Source organism: Cydia splendana, chromosome 5 (genome assembly GCF_910591565.1).
Source record: "Cydia splendana chromosome 5, ilCydSple1.2, whole genome shotgun sequence".
Classification (NCBI taxonomy): domain Eukaryota; kingdom Metazoa; phylum Arthropoda; class Insecta; order Lepidoptera; family Tortricidae; genus Cydia; species Cydia splendana.
In genome coordinates this window covers 22,356,992-22,377,025 of record NC_085964.1, presented here as the reverse complement: position 1 = coordinate 22,377,025, position 20,034 = coordinate 22,356,992, and the positions used below count along the sequence as shown (strand labels likewise).

The 20,034-nt window shown below is 41.4% G+C and overlaps 1 protein-coding gene across 3 annotated transcripts in view; it reads left to right on the top strand.

The window, feature by feature from the left end:
* Positions 1–2,603: 2,603 nt before the first annotated feature.
* LOC134790947 (dual specificity tyrosine-phosphorylation-regulated kinase 2) overlaps positions 2,604–20,034 on the top strand; it is a 93,836-nt gene continuing 76,405 nt past the window's right edge. For 2 of the 3 annotated variants that reach the window (XM_063761970.1, XM_063761969.1), the window contains exon 1: positions 9,853–10,086. In XM_063761970.1, the coding sequence (XP_063618040.1) occupies positions 10,057–10,086 (30 nt within the window). In that variant the 5' untranslated portion in view covers positions 9,853–10,056. Of the gene's footprint in view, positions 2,725–9,852; positions 10,087–20,034 lie in introns of those variants that run through there. The other variant, XM_063761971.1, reaches the window with a different exon arrangement.

Sequence of the window (20,034 nt, the reverse complement as noted above, 5' to 3'; positions counted from 1 at the left end):
AATAAAGATGACTCTTATTTTGTTTACGAGCTTTGATTACAGGCTCTGTAAACACGTCGTCTTATTTGAATGTAGGCGTAATTGTGTATAGTTGTATCATCGAGAGCGTGGAATTGCATATGTAGTAGTATTGTTTGTTTACAGGCATTCTATATTTGAATTTTCTATTTTCTTGTACTATCAGCATACAACCACTACAAATGCAATTCCATCTTCTCGATAATTCAACTATATGTGTGCTAATTTGGCCCGAGAATTTGAACGGTAATGTTCCTAAAGGCGGTATCCACAGTTTGTACCTACTTTGTATATGGAATAAAAAGGTACATAAATCGCGAGGACTCTCCTTTTTATTTATCCGCCTACCGCATCCCTGCCCAGTTGGTAAGAATCCACGGAATCCTTTGCAGCAGCCAGCAGCTAGAGTGCAATAATGCCCCTACCCTCGTTCCATCTGATCGGCGGCAGTCATGTAATAACTTAAAGGGATATATGCTAAAAGGGGAAGTTGCGTCAGGGGGAGGGGATGGGACACTACTGTGCGTAAAGCACCATACCCAAAGGTATCATACTAACATTCATTGAATGCTGGCTATAATTTGTTGTCTTCCCCATAGACCCCATACATGTTTTTATTTCAAGTGCATATACTTCGAAAAATTCGAGCTATGCCGCTGTGGCCCGATGGCCGAATGGCATAGGCACCTGCCGCGATAGCAGAGGACGCTGGTTAGATTCCAGCCTGGGGCACTGGAGGCCTTGGTCACTTTTTCTTAGTATATGACATTTATTTCAGTTTTGAAGGGACCTGTTGGAATGTACGCAGTAGTCCGAGATTCACATTAGTTCGAGAACTCCGGCTCTGCTTAACGTGCGGGTCCCGTGCGTATGAAGCCGCGCAATCCAATTACGGTAACGTGACGATTTGTACATGCGCGTGATTGACTCGCACATGACGGGCGACACGTGCGTCTGGTGTTTGGGTGTCTGACGCTTCTTTTTCTTTACCGACCTTTATCTGCCTCTATCGCTCGAATATGGAAGAGCAATAGATATCGCTGGTGCGACATGGTGGAGGCGGACCTGCGCGAACTTCGAGTCAACAATTGGCGTCAGGTCGCACAGGACCGAGAAAAGTGGCGCTGTCTTGTGTCGGAGGTCAAGTTTCATTTTGGGTCGCTGAGTAGTAGTAGTACCTAATAGAGAGAGGCAGATAACAATATTTCGATTTTTGAGGTAGGCTCTCTGATTTGATCGTGATACGATACGTAGATTACCGCACTGTATGTGCGTGATTCACTCGCACATGACGGGGGACACGTGTGTCTAGTGTTTGGGTGTCTGAGGCGTCTTTTTCTTTACCGAGTTTAGAACGTAGGTATGTAACTGATGTAACCTGTTCACATGCATGAAGATTAAAAAGAGTTTTCCTATGGCGGTGCTACCGTTCTACTGAAAAATAACATATCCATAAAAAACCTTCAAACAAACCGAATGTACTTATTTAAATAAATATCATTAAGGCGTATCCAGATTAGTCAATTTGTCGCCAATCTGATTCAATTGCCTGATCGAATCAGGAGGTGCGGATGCAAATACCAATTTGACTCGCCGAATTCAACCGCCGATAATGACCGATATTATCGATAAAATGTGGTGCGGACGCAAGAATACCAATTTGTTTTTACCAGGCCAGTATTTTCGTTCTGGGGCATTTTTTCAATTTAGAGGCTTAGAGAATATAACCAAACGGAGTGGTCATTAACAGACGTCCCCCTCTGTCGAAAATAGGCGGCCAATGGTCAACGACATATCAACCACATGTATGGACTGACGTTTATCTGACATGGCTATGATTACGTTACGTATACATTTGATGTGCCCCTCCCCCGCAAAAAACGGCAGACTATTTTGTACCGAAAATTATAGACATGGCGTCTCCGTTGGTTATATCCTCTAAGTTTAGAGGGCTCTAATATCACCATAAATCTAAAATTGGAGATTGACGCCAATTTAATTTCTGATCAAATCAACCGATTTGATCAGTCCCGTCTGGATACCACTTTAGGTACCCAAATGGGCCGTTTTCCAACTTCCAACAATCGCAAACCCAAAAAAAAAAAACAATTATTCTCAAAAGTTTAAATTTAAAACAACGCGCGGCACTAAGTGAATTAGAACGGGCGCACTCGACTACCCCGCAACCTCCCTCAGTGTCACACTGGCTGTTACGGACAGCGCCTGTGCCGTGAAAAAAAAAACTACAGCCACTCAATCTCCCTTCAGTGCTACACTGGCTGTAAGGCTGTAACGCGTAGCGCTTCTGCCTTGCGTGAAAAAAAAACATTTACGGCCACGGCCTCTGCTCTGCTCACCCCCTCAGTGCCACACTGGCTGTTGAGGTTCGCGCTCGTGCCTAAGCTTAAAAAAAAAACCTTGACTACACTGCCGTATCTATATTGCGCAATTTTGAATTGCGAATTACTCGCGTTCGAATTTCAAATTAAATGTAAACATTGCATTTGTTTTTATTCAAATTTGAACTGTAGTGTCTTTTGAATACGATACGTTTGTAATAAATAGTAATAAGATTTTTGAGTATTTTGAATAGTTTTGAAGTGTTGATAGAGAAGGACAGACGTTTTGAGCTGGTGTTAGAGCGAGAGGCAACAGTTATTGACGGTTCAACAGGTGACAACGACCCTGGACATGATTTTATACGACGTAAGTACCTACATTTTTGCAAAAACGATGTGTTTATTACAGATCAGGGTTTATTCTTATTTGTGAGTAACATTATTTTAAACTATTGTTTGTTTGTCAACCGATAATGGACCGATAATTGTTTTGATATAAAAAAATCGTTTGATTTGGATAAAATTGGGCTGGTTTGAAGAGTTCCTCACTCGTTGCGGAATAAATACAAAATCCCAATTTGGGACAAAAAATTAAAAAAATGTATGTAAATTGTCCGTTAAAATATATGGTATTTTCGTAACTGAAAGATTTTTAGGACTTAATATTTACAGTGAAAATATGTTTATTATAGATGGTCAAGCAGATCTTGTCAGTAGAAAAAGGCGGCAAATTTGAAAAATGTAGGCGCGAAGGGATATCGTCTCAAAGAAAATTTGACTTCGCGCCTTTTTCTACTGACAAGATTTGCTTGACCATCTATATGTACAGAACAGGGAACTCAAAATATAAATCGGCCATAATACTAGACTGTTTTTATTTATTTATGTATGTACCTTGAAGTTTAATTTCGAGATTATAATTAACACATTCATTGCCACAAGGTGCTACGGGTTACGCTCGTAGCGCGTAGCCACGTCTTTGCTGTATGGAGCGCGTAGTCGGTACGCTCACTCGCTTTAACACATTATTCTATGTAATGGCCCGGGCGTAACCTATGAAATAGTAAACATATGTGACGTTCCACGGCAAAAGGTACCTTATGGCGGCTGGCGCCGCGATTCGGGAAATGAATTGGAGATTCACTACATATGAAATAGTAAAGATAATATATCTTTACTATATCGTATTTAGTTAATCTCTAATTCATTTCCCGAATCGCGCCGTTAGAATATCGCTCATATGGTAGCTGCGTAGTTTTGTAGTGTAGCTGTAGCACGGAATACGAATCTGCTACGCGTTCGTAGCAGCGTCGCAGCTACGAGCTACGACCAGTAACGCCCACTCATGGTCTAATAAAACATGGTCTTCTATTCCCAGAGTGACACAGGCCTACGTCACAATAACATGGCCGCTATATATAGCGCTATCGCATATTATCATATAGCGCTGTCGCATGATGACGTAGGCTTGTGTCAGTTAGGTGACCTAGAAAAGACGGGAATAGAGTACCAGGCGGAGTATATTATTATACCATGGGCCCACTTGCACCATTCCACTAACCCGGGGTTAAGCGGTTAAACCGTTAATCTAGTGTCAAATTGTACTGGTAACCATGGCAACTCCATGTTTAACCGGTTAACCCCGGGTTAGTGGAATGGTGCAAGTGGGCCTAGTTGTGCTGTGCCCTCTGCTTGTGCGTTGTATTGTAAGCCCCATATATAGGTACTTATAACATTATCTTTATGTATTTGTTTTCTTACGTACAGTCGCCATCAGATATATCGGAGCGGCCAAGGCGCTCACAAATATCTGAACACGCCTCTATTGTCAGGGCGTTACACGCCTCTATTGTCAAGGCGTTAGAGTGCGTGTTCAGATATTGTGAACACTTTGGCCGCTCCGATGTATCTGATGGCGGCTGTCTTCTATGTCTAATTGTGATTTTTTTAGGCCCGTTAATGGGATAGATATTATAACTATAATTCGTTTTTTTTAGCATTAGAAAGAACTTGAAAGAAGGTAAGCGATCTTGGCATGTCTTTTAATTGAAAAACGCTTTTTAAAAATCAGTAACTATTACTTATGAAAGCAGAAGAATATAAATGATCGTATTAGATTCATAATTGTTACATATTTGCCGTAACTTATTTTTAAAATGTGTTTTTCAATTAAAAGACACATCAAGATTGTTCACCTTATTTCTAATGCTAAAAAAACGAACTATAGCAATATTTCAAGCTGCGATAGGAATGTTCCTGTGAACGCTGACCTTTTCCGTACGATTTGTTGTTCTAATTTTAGACGTAATTGATGGATGGTCTCAATACTCTCAATCACGCGGTCCTTGATTGAAACGGGAATTTTGGGAACAATGTAGTTGAAACATTCGGCGCGATTCGGGAAATTAATTTCGAGATTAACTAGATACGAAATAGTAAAGATATATGAATATGACATCCTACGGGTAAAGGTACCTTATGGCGGTTGACGCTTAAGGGGCCCACTGATTAACAGTCTGCCGGACGGTATCGGCCTGTCAGTTAGAAAAAAAATTTGACAGTTCCGAACAACTGACAGGCCGATACCGTCCGGCGGACTGTTAATCAGTGGGCCCCTTTACGCTATTATTAACGCCGCTCCAATATTATTGCGACGCTATGCGACGTAAGCGCTAGCCGCCATAAGGTACCTTTTCCGTAGAACGTCACATATCTTTACTATTTCATATCTAGTGAGTCTCTAATTCATTTCCCGAATCGAGGCTGATTGTCTCCTGCTGGCACTATTTTTATTAACCGACTTCCATTTCATAGAAGGAGGAGGTTCTGTATTCGAGTGTGGCTATGTTTTTTTTTTTTTTTTATGTATGTTCATCGATTACTCCGAGACCCGTGGGCCGATTTGAGTAATTATTTTTTTGTTCGAAAGGAGGTACTTCCAAGGTGGTCCCACATTAATCTGGTGCTGTTCTGAGGATGGGATCCATGAGGAATTGAGGGAACTCCTCAATTTTTAAATGCACATGTAGGGTGATTTGGGTGTTTTCTTAAGCAACTCGAGCATTTTCTCTCGAAAACCACCAATTTGATGAAGTGGACCTGATGATGATGATTGTTTTACAGATAATCATGACGATTTCTTAAAATGTACGACGTTCAGCGATTATTCCGAGACCCGTGGTCCGATTTGAGCAATTCTTTTTTTGTTTGAAGGGAACTGCCTCCAAGAGCGTCCCACATTAATCTGGTGCTGTTCTGATGATGGGATCCGTGAAGAATTGAGGGAACTCCTCAATTTTTAAAGGCACATGTATGGTCATTTGGGTATTGTCTTAAGCAAATCAAGCATTTCCTCTTAAAAACCACTAATTTGATGGAGTGGACCTGATGATGATGATTGTTGATGATAAACGATGATGATTTTATAAGTGTAGATTACTCCGGAACCCGTGGTCCGATTTGAGTAATTATTTTTTTGTTTGAACGAAGTTACCTCCAAGGTGTTCCCATAATATTGTTGGTTATAATATGGTGACGGAATTCATAAGGAAATGAGGGAACTCCTCAATTTTTAAAGGTACGAGTATGGCGACATCGTTGTTTTTTATAGTAACTCAAACATTTCCTCCCGTTAATAACCCATTTGATGAAGTACAACTGTAGCCTTACCACGAGTTTGACACTACATCTTCGCTATCGTCTTCGTAACTTACTTTCTATACATCTCACTCGCACTAATAGGATGCCAGTACGAGCGAGACGCATAGAAAGTAAGTTACGCACACGCTAAGCTAATATGTCAGTGTTAGACTTATGGTAAGGCTACTAAGGAGTCGGGAAATGGCGGTTGAAGGGTTGGTGGTTCAGGCTTCAGGGTCGAGGGGTTCCGTGATCAGGGGTTGATGTGCTGTGAGGTTGAGTGATCTGGGGGTTGAGGGATTGGGTCAGTGGCGGGGCGGAGGATGGATTTTGTGTTTGTGCACTGTAGTGACAGGAATGATTACGAATTTAGTGATACGCATCATTATTATTTTCATTCATGCGTCACGCGTCACTCATAAGCTGTTAACAATGCCTTACAATTAAAAATGGAAAAATAAAAACTTTTACAAAAAAAAAGAAAACCGACTTCAAAAAGGATAAAATAAAATATAATCCGTTTTTAAGTATATGCGTTACTAACTGATATGTTTGAAGTCGGTGCCAAGACAAATAGTAACAATACCGGTCAAAAATAATCAGTTTTATGTCTATAAATCACATTACAACTGTACTAATAGGTATTATAATAGTGAACGTAATTCTGTCTGTCTCTTTGTCACCTTTTCAGCTAAACAACTGCCATGTAAACTGGTGAAATTTGCCATGCAGGTAAAAAGTTAAAGCCCTGTAGATGGTTATTGAATTGTTTTATATTTTGAAATCAAGTTCTCTGGATAAGAGGCGGGAAATAACTCAGTCCAAATCCCACACCTGAGTACTATGGACAGTCCGAAAATTAGTAAAAATTGCTGTTTAAAAAACATATCGGCAATCGCATTGGTTTTATACTATATAGTACCGACAAACATGGTACGGACTGCGCCAAGGTGGATTGACAGTGGGTTCTTAGGTATCTACAGAAAGTATGATAATTGCTGTCGTGTAAGGCAATCCTTGTTATGGCAAACATTGTTACCGGATCGCCCTAAAATCATGGTATGTTTCAAATTTGGCTTGGCACCGACTTCAAACATATCAGTTAGTAACGCATATACTTAAAAACGGATTATATTTTATTTTATCCTTTTTGAAGTCGGTTTTCTTTTTTTTTGTAAAAGTTTTTATTTTATAACGGTTATTCCCCGTAGTTACCACTGGTAACGGCTTGGTGGTATCAGCCGGGAATAACTGTCTTTTTTCAGGGTTCCGTACCCAAAAGGTAAAAACGGGATCCTATTACTATGACTCCGCTGTCCGACTGCCTGTCACCAAGCGGCTTAGCACGGTCGCGTTTTTATCCCTTGTCACCATGCCTGTCACGTTCTAACAAGTATGTAAGTGCGAAAGGGACGCGCATAGTGATAGTCGATAAAAATGGAACCGTGCTGAGCCCGCAGGCTGTATCTCATGAACCGTGATAGCGAGGCAGTTGAAATTTTCACAGATCTGTTGCCGGTATAACAACAAATACTAAAAACAGAATAAAATAAATATTTAAGTGGTGCATATTATATTTGTCATTTATTTATTTATATTTGGCATTTATAGATCACAATTTCATAGAAGTTTGGCGTTTAAAATAACACTTGCACTGCGTGTGCTATCAAAATCGTTGCATACTTATCTTGGTCCAACTCTATCTACAGTCACCTGCAATACTATGTTTACTCTTCGAAGACCGCAAAAATATATGACCTCTTATGGCTCAACAAATAAGATCGTGTCAGATATTTTTGCGGCCTTCGTTGTGTAACATATTATTGCAGGTGACTGTACTTTCGGTGCGTTTCATCCGCTACTTTGATGCTGACTTTATATGCCCAAGAGGCAAATGCAGTTAAAATACTCCTAGTAATGACATGGACTGTCGACCTCTATTCACAAGCTTTTTGTCTCACTTTTAACCTGAGCCCTAGCTCAGTAAGAAGTATATACGATCGTGGGTCAGACTAAGCTGGTCTGTTCTGTCGAACTCTTCACAAGTGTTGATTTAATACCATTATAACATGAACCCTAGATCAGGTAGAAGTATGTACGGTCGTGGGTCGAACTTAGCTGGTTTTAGGTGGGGGTAGTGAATGCCCGTATTCAGCCTTTAGGTATGGCGTGGAGCCTAAGTATCTGCTGCGGCAGAGGGAAAGTCAGAAGCGACAAAGTTGTTAAAAAGCTGGTAGTAAAATACTCTTTTAAGAAAGAAGAGAAGGTTAACCTTTTGAACGCCACAGGTGGCAATTGACGTCAACGCAAAATCGTGACAACGACGCCAAAGACGGCATTTGACGTCGATTGTTGTTTGATGAAAATCTACTGAAAAACACCCCAAGGTTGGCATTATTTATTCACAAAACTAAATTTTACCCCCGTGGCGTCAGTGGCACGGCAAATGGATGCGCCGTTTGGCGTTCAAAACGTTAAGCTATTTTTTTAGTCGAGGCCCCAAACATCTCCAAGAAAGAGTTAGTCCAAGAAAAGTCTGCAGCGATTTTGATAGCCCACGCAGTGCAACTGTTATTTATATGTCATAATTTCATAGAAGTTTGACGTTTAAGATTACACTAACACTGCGCGGGCTATCAATATCGCTACAGCAACGCTACAGACTTTTCTTGGTCTAACTCTATAAGCCAAAGGTACAAAAATATATTTACACGACCTTATTGTCGGTGTCTTAGAGACGAGCACATATATTTTTAGAACGTTGGCTTGTATACATGTTTGTGAACTCGGCCGTACGATTTCCCCCTTCAATACATCTCATACGAAGCTACTGTTATTATCGCTATCTCCGAGATAGCCCAATTGCTTGTGACTTGTACTTATACCCAGTTACAGAAAAGGTCACATCGTGAAGGCTCTATTAAGTCTTATGGCAACGTGTGAAGGTTCAGATTGCAGTGTGTGCTGGAGATAAAAGTGCGCGGAGAGATGCGCGCGCAGGTTCTGTGGCTGGGCTAGGGATGCGCGTTGACCCTATGATGGTGATAGGATTAAAAAAAATTAAATAATCCATTTTATACTAACGATGCCTTTTGAAATGATCGATTTCTATCAAACATAGCTAAGAACCACGGCAAGTAAACTCGCTTTCACGTAAGAAAAACCATCCATCCATTGGAGAGCTACTATGGCCACAGACAGACAGACCAACACAGTGAACACAGACAGATAAACATTGGCGTCAAACTTAACTACTAATACTAATTATTGGGGTTAAAAATAAGTTGCTGAGAAAAATGTGTTTACAAAAATTTATTTGAAACACAATGTTGATATTAAGCTAACTTCACTCGCAATTTAGTTTAATGTTATTTAAATTCGATTAAATTCGAAATCGATAGTGATACATAGGCTAGTGAGTTGTCATAATAACATTTATAAGTTTTATAACACTATAACATAACATAAACTTACAATAGTGTAAATAATAGTGTGGAATAGGAATAGCGGGGGTTTCAGGAAGAGGCCTGAAGCATACACGGGAACCACGTTTTGGCTGCTGGATGAAACTTACATCTTACATTATAAATTATTCCGGAATACTTGACAATGTAGTCAATTTTATTAGGTGACATTCTGGCAATTATCAATAGTCAAATCACTGGCACTGTAATATGAAATAACCCCGACTGTAAAATTAAATTTGGTTGTACTTGTTCCACCGACAATAGGAGACAATGCAGTTAATACATGCACCATATAAGTAAAGAATTATCCACAGAAAGCTTTTGTTTTTCCGTGGAATTATCAAACTAATTTGCACAAAACAATTACCTATACAACCTTCCACATCAGCCTTAAAACATTTCGCAAAAAAGTCAAACTGACATTTATACAAAAATCGTTATAAACTAAAATGCAGACCTGAAAGCGAATCCCAACCCTATTCAGTCTCCCTCTGAACAGCCATGGGAGCGCACGCCCGCTGAACACAATACAAACCTTAGAAAGTAACAAAATAAACTAAATATCAGTGAAATGTGTCAGTGAGTGTCTCGAGATGGGAGTCGACAGCATACCCCCGCCGACCGTATGTATCTTTTATGTTACAAATCTGCATTATTTAGCATAAGATCTGCTATTCAGCATTGCAGTTTTTTGTGTCTTCACACGAAACCATTAATGATGTAGATGATGCTGTTACTTCTATATGTAACGTGTAAAACGTATATTATACTTACTTATATGAAGTATGTATCAAGTTTTTCATCTTCCTAGTACTGCGACATTTAATATCTATTATAATTGCTAAGGCTGTTTGTTCGTCCTTGTAAATTTGGGTCGGTGAATTGGAGTAAAATTCCAAATTACACAAAATTTATGTGTTGAAATATAGGATGGAATAAGGACAATATTCTATCCATGCGTGTATGTATGTATTACATGAGAAATAGATACATATGAGCACTCTTTATATTAAACTTCAAGGTATTTTAGGATATTGTAATCCACAAGATTGTCGCTTATCTAACGCTGCTTGTAGAATAAAAATATTAAAAGACTATCGTTAAATATATATGTAAGTACAGTCAGTTACTGATGGTTGATCGCCCTGAGTAACTGCCCGATTCTAACTTTAAGATACGTCAATTAATAGATCTAGAAACGATATGAATTAGATGTGTCAGTGTCAAAAGTGACGTTTTTGTTTGAAGAAACGGCACACTTAATGACACTGACATATCTAATCCATATCGTTTCTAGATCTATTAATTGACGTATCTTAAACTTCGAATCGGGCCGTAAGTACAAACTTCTATTACTTATATACAGGAGGATCAATTATCTCTGTATCTGTCGGAACATAAGTGACTGTAGCGTCTGCTCTCCGGTTGGCATACATGATGGTGAAATAAGACAACAGTTGTCCTCCTTTTTTGAAGTCGGTTAAAATACGATGGAAAATAATTATGCACTACATCTGTAATGCCTATAACTCACGAAATTCATCCCTCTCGATGAACGCATTAAATAGTAACTGTATTTAAAATTCAGTCCATAACTGACACTTGGATGTGGCTGTCACATGTACTGACAGCAACACTTTTAACCGATTTTGAGCCTTACGGCGTTGTTATAAGGTTTACAATAAATAAATTGTGAAGATGACGGTACATGACGGGGAAATCTATACGTTCCAATGGCTGTCAATTTTAATAGTTTCAGCCATTTTACACGATTCCACCGAAGTTCAAGCTCAGAAAAAAAAATCCGAACACACATTAACAATTTAGTACAAACAATGAATGATAGTATGAATTTAAAGTGGAAACGTATTATAACTGAATATAAAACGCCCCACGAGTATGCCTACAATGATATGTATTATGTATTGACGACCGGTCTGGCCTAGTGGATAGTGACCCTGTCTGCTAAGCCGATGGTCCTGGCTTCGAATCCCAGTAAGGGCATTTATTTGTGTGATGAACACTAATATTTGTTCCTGAGTCATGGCTGTTTTCTATGTATATAAGTATGTATTTACCTATACAAGTATGTATATCGTCGCCTAGTACCCATAGTACAAGCTATGCTTAGTTTGGGGCTAGGTTTGATCTGTGTAAGATGTCCCCTAATATTTATTTATTTATTTATTTGAAGCAGAATAGAGGCGTTGTATGTTATCAAGGATAAGACGCCCTTAAGGGTAATATAATACAAACGGGATATGGAAATAGGGACCTTGAGAGCACATCAGCTTAAGCCGGCTTTAGGGGAAACAGTGGGATATTTATGTGTAGGCAGTACAGTACATAAGTATAAATAATGGAGTCGACTAATTGGAAAGGGATTAATTTGTATTATGTACCTAATTACCATTTTGGTATCTAATTATCTTTCTAAATATATAAAACGGCCACGTTTTTACAAACTTTTATTTAGCTTCACTGCGTATATACAGTCACGAGATTTAATTTGGGACCCACCTAAGGTTGAATATCGTGTAGCAAACTGACGCTATTTCATAGATGTAAGTAAAATGAGGTAGATATGGTACCAGGCGCACGATCGTGAGCCATTAAATATAGGTTCCGGAACCTATATTTAGTTAGTCGTATAGGTGACGCGAACCTGTCAAGTTGTCACAATCGTTGGATCAAATTTTAATTTTGTCAACTATGAACGTCACACGTCTACATAAATAAAAGGTCATTGCGCTATTTAGAGATACTTAATATTTTAACGCAGTGTCATAATTCATTGACATAATGTTTACCATCGACATTTACTTACGTTTACGTTTCTAAGGGCAACCACTCAATTACGTCAATTTGTGACTTAATATTTTTGAAAATATCACTTTAAACAGATTATAAAACCGGAGTGATAACTTTTTACAAAGAGGTTATTATTTCAAGGGTCAATTCGCTATGACTTTTAAATGTCTTAATTTGACATTTCAACAGTATGGAACTGAAGTTTTAACCTTATTGCATTATGAATGTTCTGACAACATTTAATGGAAATGGGTCCTAAATAAAAGCTCGTGACTGTACCTACCTACTTATCTTCTTTGTATACTGCTTCAAATCCTGTAACTAAAATTTGAACCACAAGTGTCGACCCTACAAAGTCCCGACGACAAAGTGACGTCAAGTTGTGTCAACCCTAAAAATTGCTCGGAGCAATGCTGAGCCGAACGGAGCCGAGTTTGCCCGAAGGGAGGAGTTTCGCACCCCTGGTACAGATGTAGTGCATAATTATTTTCCATCGTATTTTCACGGAAACGTACGAACGTGTCTTGCTATTTCAGTCAGTCTCGGTAGAAAAATTACTGAGGTTGGCTGAAGTAGGACAACAGGGTCTTGACAAGTACTAACGTTTCCGAGCAAATATGATGGAAAACCATTATGCACTACGTCTGTATAGTACGCGTTAGGCGCCTTATGAAACTTGTCAAGGTTGTGTCAAAACAAGATCAAAGCCGTATCAAAAAGTGTAATAAGAAACGCCTCCAAAACTTTATTCCCACCGAGATGCCTAATCATGTCACACTTCGGCTTGACTTTTTATTTGTATGACGCTCCACCACTGGTAATAATAGAATGCCCTATGCGCTCAGTCCACGTTCTAATTATAGAGTCCAGGAAAAACCCGTTACTCAAGGGTCAACTAATTACTGTTCTCGTAGCCCGTAGACGTGCTACGGCGTAGACCAGCTACGAGAGATGTAGACGTACAAATAAACGATCAAGAAAATTTAAAATATTCAATTCGTACGCACACTGACATCTGAATGATGTAGTTTAGTTATCGCGTGCGTCCCGCTCGCGCCAATACATGTACGGACAAGTACGAACGAAATACACGTTAGTTAGTTATACTGGGCATTTTCCGCAAGTCGACAACCATTGTGCCTATTTTGCATGAAAACGAGGTAGCACTAGGTACTCTAGCCACCCCAGCTCGTCCATGAAACCTAGCACTGTCTTCAGGTTGCTAACTGCCTCCTTCAGTGTGCACGGAGTCCCTAGAGGTATTGGTTCCTGTATACTTCCACCTGTTTACAGTGTAGGAGAATATGTTTTGCTGTTTCCTCTTCTTCCATGCGCGCTCTGCACATAGGGCTGTCTGTTTTACCCATATTATGTAGGTGTTTGTTTAGTGTGTTTTGTCCTTTAATCCGAAATGCACGATAACTGAATGACATAATTTAGATGTTATAACAATATTTATTCAGCCAGGGGCGGTTTTACTATAGCATTCCGGCGCGGCCTTTTGACGGAAGCCATTTTGTAAAAGAAGAAGAAAAGGTGAGAAAAGAAATTCTAGAGTTACCTAAACCACGCTAAGTTGGCAGCGGTTTTGATAGCCCAGACAGTGCAAGTGTTATTTCAAACGTGGAACTTCTATGACGTCAAAACAGTTGCAGAGTCTGTGCTATAAAAATCGCTGCTAACTTAGCTTGGTCTAACTCTACATGTAGCCCTAAGGCTTGGGGCGAGGCTATTTCTACTGCGAGAGGAATTGTGATCGAACACTAAACTTGTGTTCCTATAAATAGACGCCGCTTAAGTGAGATGCTCACAGAAAACCTATTTATCTAGATAGGGCAGAGGGTTTGCAGACAATGAAACGAAATGCTGTTGTCTCTCTATCACTCTTCTGTATTAGTGCGACAGAGACAGCGTTTCGTTTCTCTGCGAATGTGTCATCTTAGCTAAGCCCCCTGGGGCCCATTTCACGAACGATATTAGTCTAATATTATTATTGTGTTGTCATTACAACCCATACGATTTGACAGTTCGTGGACTAATAATATTAGTCTAATACCGTTAGAGAAATAGTCTTATGTATCTGCTGTGCTTATACACGGTGGCCAAAAAATAACTGCATTCCCGTTGCCAGGGAGGTTTTGAGATTATACTGAGCAACTTTTACTATGGGACCAATCCCGAAATCGCGAAAAAATATTTGGCTGGTTCATTCATACATTTTGATTGGTCCATTTTCTATGGGAGGGTAAATTTTTTTTCGCAATTTTGGGGTTGATTTCATAGTAAAAGTTGCTCGGTATAATCCCAAAACCTCCTTGGCAACGGGAATGCACATATTTTTTAGCCCTCCTGTATATGGGTTTGCGGACTCGGAATAGTACGTGGGCCGCATTAGTATAGGCTGGGGCTGTCCCAATAATACGTTGACGAAAATTAATACTGCACATATTGTTGATAATTTTGACAATCGTTTGTTTGTGTATTAAATCTAGAATAGAAAATTTGAAGATAAATACTTTATTTTAGTCAAATTATTGTAGTTTTAATTTTTAACGACATTTTGTAATAGATGTCACAGTAAGAAAAATATTATTAAAAATACTGGGATTAGTACTGAAATGCTAATAAAGCTAGTTTTCTCTGAAATTATATACTGAATAATTAATGAAAACTAGTTAAGGTACTTTAGTTTTGACCGATGTGTCGGAAGCCGGTGTTGCTCGAAGGTTTTGACTGATATTGTCAGAATTTGACTGTCATTTCTAACTTTTGTATTACGGGACTCGTTGCATTAAAGCAATACAATTTGCACTAAAGACATTTCATTCTCAAAACTATGTTAATCAGGTTTTAACATAAAAAAATTGTCATCTAGCCTATTGGAAGTGCTTGCTACATCTAGTTAATTATGCGATCTGTGGTATAGACACTAAACTTGTGGGCGTATAAATAGACGCCTCACAGAATACCGCAGCCTGTACGGCTACCACCAGTTTTGACACTGACAGATTAACTCGCGTCTACGTAAATTACTTTCTATACATCTCGCTTGCACTAATATGCGAGTACGAGCGAGATGCATAGAAAGTAAGTTACTTAAACGTGAGTGAATATGTCAATGTTAAAACTGGTGGTAGTGCTTCTGGTAACGACAGGTTTTAATTACCGTGACATTTATACTTGAGAGTCGTGTCGGATTTTAACGTAGTCTATTTATATCGTAGGTAATTAGACTAATTAGGTAGAGGGACTTGAAATATATAGGCGTTATAATTTCGCTATAATTGTCATTTCTGGAAACTTTCATGTCCCTTCGGCCACCGGGGTCACAGCGGATTGGGTCGAATTTTCCAAGTATATGAAATTTTCTGATTCACTATTTAAAACGTAATTCAGTTGTAACAAATAAAATACCTAATTCAATTTTGCAATTGAGTTTCAGCGAACTCGTTTAGAATTGAGACATAATTCAATAATAAAGTACTTAACTCCCAATAGAGAAATAATGTTTATTATAAGAAATGATAGAACATGGCCAAGTAAATATAATCAATACGTATTGTGTTCTAACAATTTTCTGTTATTTCATTAATATAAGAAAAGGTAAACGGTAAATAAAATCGAGAAATAGAAAAGGGCAAAGGTTTTTATAAATGATGTACCATATTGCAAACGCGAACTATCAACATTTCATTAATTTCATTTCATTTTCTTAAAATATGATTTTAGTATATCTAACTATCTTTCAATACGTCGTACATAATATATATAACACGAATAGGACATGCACCTTGTCGTAAATAGCTATTAGGGTTCATGTATGTGTTTAATTAGTCTCTACGTTTAGGTTACTATTTTTACTTTTGTATATCATGTTTTACTTTGTGCTCGTATATTATGTCAAATGAATTGCGTGGAATGTTTTATATCTAGTTATAAGTCTAGGATTCATGCTCCTTTCATACGTGCTTAATATTGTACCTATTTATAAGTCTAGGATTCGTGCTCCTTTCATACGTGCTTATAATTAACGAGATTGGCAAAAATATACATTACTGACTCTGCATGATACACCCACTAGTTGAAGAAGGTACCAAACGGCCTTGTGTTTTACTATATAAGGCAGAGCCGTTTCGTGGCTTATTCAGAGATATCAGAGACATCAAGAGAGCTTCACTCATACCAGCCTGAACACTCTCCAAGTGAATAAATCAAATATATGTGTTTTCATTTCACACAACACATATACCGGTAAATGGAGGTATAGCGGACTTCGAGACAGCACAGCGGCCAGCGCGTTCCAGCGGCGGATTTCTACGCTTCTCCCAACGAACCCCCATCACGAAAAAGCTACAGTCTACACTCCACAGTTTGGTCCTTTTGAAGCCGGATGAAGATAGAAAAACGTACGCGCTGAGTTTCAAGCGACATAGCTTAACTCAGACATCAAGATAGAAAAACGTACGCGCTGAGTTTCAAGCGACATTGCTTAACTCAGACAGCAAGAAAGAAACAAGTACGCGCTGAGTTTTAAGCGAACGTTGCTTGACTCAGACGGCAAGAAAGAATAAAGGACGCGCTGAGCCTAGAAGTTCGCTTCGGTTTAGACCCAAACCCTATACCCTTTCCGTAACCCATTTACCGGCTTGCCGGACGGACCGTGCAGCGTCGTAGATTAATCTCCGCTCACGTGTCCTGGCAACTTTCGTTGCATGTGTCACATGGTTGATGCCCACACACTGCTTTCGAACGTTCTAGGCATTGCACTTTGCCATTGCGGGAGATTCAGTGCCACGAGGGATCCACGCTTAGGGCACTGACGTTGCGCACGGCAACGGTCAGTCATAGGCATAGGCAGGTCAAGTTAGGGACCCCCGCGTGTGTTAAGTGAAGTGGTTCCAGCCAGAAAGATGTCCGAAAAGGAAGCAAGGAGCCTACGACCACGCACCAAGGGCCCACCTGCGCCCGCACTGAACATGGATACCCCTACCCCCTCGTCTGGTAAGACTACGTCCAACGAGACTAATACGTGGAGCAAGGGCACCAGTGGCAACCCGAATGCTACCGGTGGAACCGAGTCGGTACACTCGGAGACGTTAGATGCCACCGTAGTAAATCGTAGTAGGTCGAATACGCTAGTGAATAAAGACACCGATGCGCCGCCGCCGCCGTCGCGGGCGCCGTCTAATCGCGAATTAAAGAATCGCAAATCGGTTAGGGAACGCGACAATAAATTGTCCGTGCTAATGGCCGAGCTCGAGGTTCATAAAGCCCGTCTAGTCGTTGCTAAGACCGAGTCCGACACTGCCAATTTACGGCTGCAGATTGCGCAATTGAAGGCGCAGTCTCGCGGCGGCAGTGACGCGACCGTCGAAGCTTCTAAGACAGGGTCCGTCACTGCAAATTTGCGGCCGCAGGTTGCGCCACTGAAGGCGCAGTCTGTCGGCAGCAGTGACGCGACCGTCGAAGAACGTACTAGAAGTTGGGTAGAACGACAAGCTAGGTTACAGCACGAGGTCGCGAAAGAAAACGTTAAATTCCCGCCGCCGAAAAAGACCGCGCAGCCGCCGCCGCGTGCAGCCGCCGACCGGGCTAGCAGACCGCCCCCGCGCGTTTTAGAGGTACCGCACGGTACCTACGCGCCAATGTACCATAAACCGCCGGAATTACCTGCATTCGGCGGAGATATCACCGAGTGGATATCATTTAGGGCAGAGTTCGAAGATACGTCGCCCATATTTAGTGCCGTCAATAACGTCAGTCGGATTAGGCGCGCACTTAAGGGCGAAGCTCGGACGGCCGTAAAATCAATAATGTACACAGTTCAGGATCCGTACGAGATAATGGAAGCGCTGGAACGGCAGTTCGGCGACCCTGAGGAGATTGTTCTTACGGAAATTCATAATATTAAACGCATGCCGCGTTTATCCGAAGACAATTCGAATATAGCCTCATTCGCCGCGCATGTAGCGAATGCCGTCGCCACCATTAGATCCTTGCGTCAAGAGAAATACTTGCACGCGCCTGAGCTCGTGAATAAAATCGTGGATAAATTGAATCTGATAGTGCGCTATGAATGGGCCAAATACAGGCAGTCTAACGTAGAATCACCCGGGTTAGTAGCAATTTCCGAGTTTCTTAACGAAATTAGTACTGCGGCCAAGCGCATAAACCGATATAAGCCGTCTAACCGATCACGGAATGCAGTGAATGCGGTTTCCTTTGTGCACGAACCGAGAAGATCGAGCCAAGCTCTCTCTGGGTCTCGTCCCCCCGCGTTCTACCGTGATACGTCTAATAGATCGCGAAACGCGGTAAACGCTGTGCGCGAACCCAGTCGATCGAGCAACGCTCTCGCTGGGTCCGGCGCCCCCGCGTACTCTCGCGACGTTAGTTCGGATTCGGAGTCAGATTACCACGAAACGTACACGCGTGATACGTCTAATAGATCGCGAAACGCGGTAAACGCTGTGCGCGAACCCAGTCGATTGAGCAACGCTCTCGCTGGGTCCGGCGCCCCCGCGTACTCTCGCGACGTTAGTTCTGATTCGGAGGCAGATTGCCACGAAACGTACGCGCGTGATTCGTCTAACGGGTCACGGAATGCAGTGAGCGCGGTTTCCTCTGCGCGCGAACCCAGAAGATCGAGCCAAGCTCTCTCTAGGTCTCGCGACCCCGCGTTCTACCGTGATACGTATGATAGATCGCGAAATGAACGAAACGCGGTTTCCTCTGTGCGCGAGCCCAGTCGATCGAGCCACGCTCTCGCTGGGTCCCGCGCCCCCGCGTCCATTCGCGACTATAGTTCGGATTCGGAGTCAGATTCCCGCGAGTCATATACACGTGATACGGGAAATAGATCGCGTACTAGTAAATCAACTATAGCTCAAGTAAAGCGCCGCGATGGTAATTTAAAAAAGCCAGCGTCAACCGGAGCTAAGCCCCAGCGGGAGATATCGTCTGTCTCTGTCTCGCGCGATGCGTGCGCCATATGTAAGAACGGCAAAGAACACAAAGTTAGCGAGTGTTCGAAATTTCTAGCCGCGACTATATCTGAGCGATGGGACTTGGTGAAGGGTACTAGATTGTGCTATAGATGTTTAGGCGCGAGTCACCGTGCGCGTTTTAAATGTAAATATGTCGCGTGTGGCATGAGTCAGTGCGAAGCCGGACATAATAAACTATTACACGGATTAAGCGCGGCCGCATCCGCGAACGGTAATAGTGTCCCGGCGGCACCTGCAGTACTCAATGTTAGGCTGCCGCAGACGTGTCTCAAAGTCATTCCTGAAGAGGTGTCGGAACCGTTAGGTACCGTCCAAACCCTCGCGCTATTTGACGAAGGCGCGGCAATGGCTTTGACGATACACGAAACTGCGGACAGCATCGCACCTGCGGTACAATTTGTTGGGCACGCAAAGCCTAATACCGCGGAAGACGAGGCCTTACAACGTGCGAAACGACATTCTGAGACAGAATCATTAGGCGTTTCGCAGAAGGTACCTCGGGCCGACCCCGGCCAACGTGCGCTAGATTGGTTAGAAGCCACCTGCGAGAAGATACCGGGGGAGCAAAGGTATCGCTCGGGCTTACTTTGGCGGTCAGATGACGAGAAACTTCCCGATAACCGAGCGCAAGCATTGAAACGGCTGCACAGTCTAGAACGAAAGCTAGACCGCGATGCGAAACTTAAAGCCGAATATGCAAAGCATATGAACAACTTGCTCGACAAAGGTTACGCGGAGAAAATGGACTCGCCG